Source organism: Dipodomys ordii, unplaced genomic scaffold, assembly GCF_000151885.1.
Source record: "Dipodomys ordii isolate 6190 unplaced genomic scaffold, Dord_2.0 Scaffold15, whole genome shotgun sequence".
Classification (NCBI taxonomy): domain Eukaryota; kingdom Metazoa; phylum Chordata; class Mammalia; order Rodentia; family Heteromyidae; genus Dipodomys; species Dipodomys ordii.
In genome coordinates, this window is record NW_012267231.1 from 796,698 (window position 1) to 801,542 (window position 4,845).

The 4,845-nt window shown below is 63.3% G+C and overlaps 1 protein-coding gene across 1 annotated transcript in view; it reads right to left on the minus strand.

Annotated features, from left to right (window-relative positions):
• Window positions 1-4,845, minus strand: part of Adamtsl3 (ADAMTS-like 3) — a 97,566-nt gene that overhangs the window by 63,202 nt on the left and 29,519 nt on the right. Inside the window, exon 5 of the mRNA XM_013011849.1 lies at window positions 3,265-3,391. Within this exon, the coding sequence (XP_012867303.1) occupies window positions 3,265-3,391 (127 nt within the window). The remainder of the gene's footprint in view (window positions 1-3,264; window positions 3,392-4,845) is intronic.

Consider the following 4,845-nt stretch of genomic DNA (forward strand, 5'->3'; position numbering starts at 1 on the left):
CACACCACACACCACACACCACACACGACACACGACACACGACCCACCACACACCACACACCACACACCTCACACCACACACCTCACACCACACACCACACACCACACACCACACACGACCCACCTCACACCACACACCTCACACCACACACCACACACCTCACACCACACACCACACACCACACACGACCCACCTCACACCACACACCTCACACCACACACGACCCACCTCACACCACACACCACACACCTCACACCACACACCACACACGACACACCAAACACCACACACCACACACCACACACCACACACCACACACCTCACACCACACACCTCACACCACACACCACACACAGCAGAAGACAGCAAACTAGGAGCGTGCAGGGCCCAGCCCCACGCCCTCGGCGGCGTCCCACGGCCGTGCAGGGCCCAGCCCCACGCCCTCAGTGGCGTCCCAGGGTCGTGCAGGGCCCAGCCCCACGCCCTCGGCGGAGTCCCACGGCCGTGCAGGGCCCAGCCCCACGCCCTCAGTGGCGTCCCAGGGTCGTGCAGGGCCCAGCCCCACGCCCTCGGCCGAGTCCCACGGCCACGGCTGTGCAGGGCCCAGCCCCACACCCTCGGCCGCGTCCCAGGGCCGCTCTTCCCTGCTGTGCTGAGTTAACGGAAGTACACAGCCCCTTCCGAGCAGGGCTCTGGCGTGCATGTTCCTGTACCAATTCTAGTGAGCAGGACCTCGGTGGGAGGGGGAGGGGGAGGCAGGGGAGGTGGTGGGAGGCGGCAGGAGGGAGGGAAACCACTCCGTGAAGAATCCACCCTGCCTGACGCCTTCTTCCCCGGCGTGGAGGAAAGTAAATCTATCGACTGCTTTTGGGGAAACGCGTGTGTGGGGAGCAGTGGGCCCCGAGAACCGCGGGCTGGGAGCTAGGATCCTCTTTCTAAAGAGCCCAGGGGACTGTGGGTGGGGTTCCGGGCGGGCGGCCTGGACGCCGACGGAACGGGCCGGCCCCAGTTTGGCCTGTGTACCAGTGGACGGCAGCCCTGTGCGGGGATGGACGCTGCGCGGAGGGGAAAGCCCAGACTCTCAGCTCCATCTCTAAGCACCACCAAGACACCACGGGCCGCTCACGCCTCCCTTGGCGGCACGTGTATCAGCACTGAGTGCCCCGCAGACGGACGCCACTGTGGTTTGCCCGGGCAGCACCGTCCGAGACGTTAGACCAAGAGCTTGGCTTTATACTGAGGCTCGCCGGAACCTCTCATGGAAGCCTGAGCGGCCTCCAGTGCTTTTCCGACGGCAGAGCTTTCCTGTGGGCGTGAGCCGGTCCCTCGGGCCCTCTCCCCCTCCCCCCTCCCTCGGAACAGGAAGCAGCATCTGGATCTGGGCTCCGGTCTCATTCTCTCCTGGCTCGGGCTCTGGCTGCAGGCTCTTCCACCCAAGGTCTCCCTGACTGCAGGACGGAAACCTCATCCCGGCGTGCGACCTTGGGCCGTCCTTCGGGCTGGGCCCTGCCAGTAGCATCTGGTGCCCGTCCTGACCTAGGAGAGCCTGGGGGACGCCGCTTGGCCGAGGCGGGCGTGGACGTGGACGTGGGTGCTGCGTGGCCCCCTCGGGCCCAGCACCGTGCGCTTGGGAATCGTGGCTCCGTTTCCCACGTTTCTTTCACACACAGCCTGCTGATGGAGAAGTGCTTCCATATGGCTGGGGAGAACCCCAGCCAAAACCGGCCGGGGCTGGCCAGCGCTGAGCTTAACAGACTTCGTGGGACCGTAAGGGGGTCGGGCTGGGCGTCCCCTGCTCTCACACAGGACTCAGTCGCTTCAGCCGGATGTGGGTGCAGAAGCGAGGTGCTCCGGCGCCTGCCGGCCGCGCCCCCCCCCCCCCGCCTCCTCGGGCCTGGCTGGTCATCCTCTGCAGACTTTATTTAAAAACGTCCACCACTCCAGGGGCGCCACGCCTGGAGCACCCTAAACAGCCACTGCGAGCCCCAGAACCCTCCACACAGGGGACGGAAACATTAGAAGCTCTTCAGCACAACACATGTTTTCCTGGAAAGAAATCCCTCGCTCTCGATAGATTCCCAGCGGGTCTATAATCCAAAGCTGACCAAAAAACCTCAGTGAGAACAGGGCACAGACAGAAGAGAGGGCAGAGAAGGCCGGACCGCCAGCAAGGCACCGGGACACACGGCCCCCCACACTCCCACTCCACACACGCCGGCCAAGGACTCCACGAAACGTCCCTGGGATCCGCCCTGGCTCCGCGGGCCCCTCTCGTGGCTCCTGCTGAGGGGACCCGGCTGTGTACCCCGCGCTCGGCAGCTCCCGCTCCAGCCGGAGACCCGAGGCGGCGATGCAGGCAGGCATCCACGCAAGGCTGAGATTGTCAGCGTGAGGATTTGGGGCCCGTGCAGGCTGTGCGAACACAGCCCTCGGCCGCCTGTCCCTTCTTCAAGCCGCTCGACCCCGAGGCTCCTCTGACTCTGTTCCCCGCTCCGTTCCGTGTGTTCCCATGGACTCCTTCTGCTCCCCCCGGGTTGAGTTCAGAACCTCTCCCCGGTTGAATGCCTTGACACCGTTCTGCTCAGAAAACCACCATTGGCTTTCTTACCATCCAAACCCTCCCTGTGGACAGACTCGCCTGCAGTCATCTTTACGTACACACATTCGCTGCTTTGTCTCAGGCCCACCATCCAGCCACACACAAAATCCTCCCAACTGCCATCCAAGGGCACAGAAAGGGGCCGGGGAATGGATACGGGGACCAAGATGCTGGGGAGAAGCAGGTCCAGGGAGAGGGGGCCTTACCTGTGGCGTGCACCTCCTTTCCGTGCGTTTCTTTCCCCAAACAAGAACAAGTAACACCCGCCCGAGGCTGGCGTGGGGCTGGCTGCCCGGCCCCTGGCCCGGACCTGCCACTCTCCAGCTCTCCCCAGCCGCCCTGACCTCCATGCCTGCCTCACGCAGCTCCCTGCACGCCGAGTGTGTGTTCATGCATCGCGCGTTTGCGTGTGGATTCCCTGCTCCCGGTTCTGCCCCACAGAGGACCCGGCCCGTTAAAACAACAAAACAAAAACCACGGAGGAGAGGGGCAGATGCTTTCCAGTAGCGATCATGGGTTCTGCGGTGGTCATCCCCCGCGCTCTGGGAGAAATCTGGCTTTTAGGGAACTGACCAGAGAGACTCGGGCCCAGCGGGAGGAGGCTGCCAGCCCGGGGCCGTCCGGAACGTCCCGCCACCCCGCAGGACCCCGTGCCCACACCTACTTTTCTCGGGAGACAGGTGGGACTTGGCCTGGCCCCGGACCAGCCTGCAGGTGGAGCCGTCGCCCGCGCAGACGCCACAGTTGTCCTCCTTGGCCCCGCTGCCCAGCTGCCGGTCGCAGCCCACGGCCTGCGGGAGAGATGGCGGCAGTGACGCGGGCCTCCCTCTGCCTGACGGCTTCCTTTCCCACCGCCCGCCTCACTCCACGCCGCGTCCATCTATCAGCCAAGGAATGGCGGACTCGGGAATACAGACTGCCAGTTCTCTCCGAGCACGTGGCTGTTTCCCCGGATGACGAGCCAGCTGCCCCACATCTCTCTCTGGTCACAGATGCGTCATCCCGTGCAGGTGCACCCCGAGAATGCAGCTCTGGGTCTAACCAGCACGGCCCGCCAGGGTGGGGCTCCGAGGCCCAGCCCCGCCGGACGCAGGAGTAAACAATCCACACGTTTCCCCCCCGCAGCAGAATGGAGACAATGATGTGAAGAGGTACTTCACAGAGGGGCTTAGGATTGCGGGGGGGGGGTTCCCCTCCCCTCTGTTGGGACCCCACTGTGCCCCCCCCCCGGCTGGAGGAGCAGCCGTGTCAGGCTCTACACCAAAGGTGCTGACGAGAAAAGAAAACCAGGAAAGTTCCAACCACATCCTTAGGCTCTTCTTAGGAGGAGCCTGACAGGTTTGGGGCGGAGGCGGCTCAGGGAGCAGCCCATGCGGAGAGATGCTCTCAAGCTACCCAGGGCTGTCACCAGGAACGGCCGACCTCCAAGAAACTTTCAAGGGTGAGAACCACAGGGCTGAGTGTGATGAGGAGAAAGTTGGCAAAGCCGGAGATCTCTGGGGTGGAGGAAGGAACTTCCAGGGAACTAGCTTTCCTGAGATCTCTCCATCGTTTTACACAGATAGCCACTCGACCTTAGGAGTCACGGCTGGCTTCGGTTCTTTTGGCTGCCGGCCGGTGCCTCCGCACTGTTCCCTTGGCTCTCTGTGCCGGGGTTAGGACACGGTGAACGCCCCGTGCCCCTTAGAGTAAGGGCTCCCACGGCAGCCACGGCACAGACGCTGTCCACCTCCTCCACCGCCGTCCGTGGACGGAGAGCGAGGCCCGGCTACACTGGCCGCTCCACGCGTATTTTTAAGGACATGTGGAACGATTTAGGGGTGACTGATTTTGGAAACACATTTGCATGGCTGGGACTGGACCAGTGAGTAACCACATCCACGCGCTGTTCTCCGAGGGGAGAAATGCTCCCGAGAGCTGAGAGCAACGCGCTTCCACGCTTCCCGGGCCGAGCCCCGGCCTCCTCACCCCGGCCTGCGCTGCCCTGTCCCCAGCCAGGACAGACGGCTCTGGCCACGCAGGAAGGGTGCGGCTTTGCCTGGAACAGCATCCGGGGCCTTGCAAACTCTTGGGCGACTGAATTCCTCTCTGATCATATCTGCGTGGTAATTTTTTAAAGTTAAAATGCCTCCAGATCTTACGGCCAAATGAAGCCTGTGAAAACAGCACAGAAAACTGGCACTTGGCAAAGGTCTGGCTGGGCCCTGGTCTGTGGAGGGGAAGAGGGGGGTGGTGGTGAAGGGGA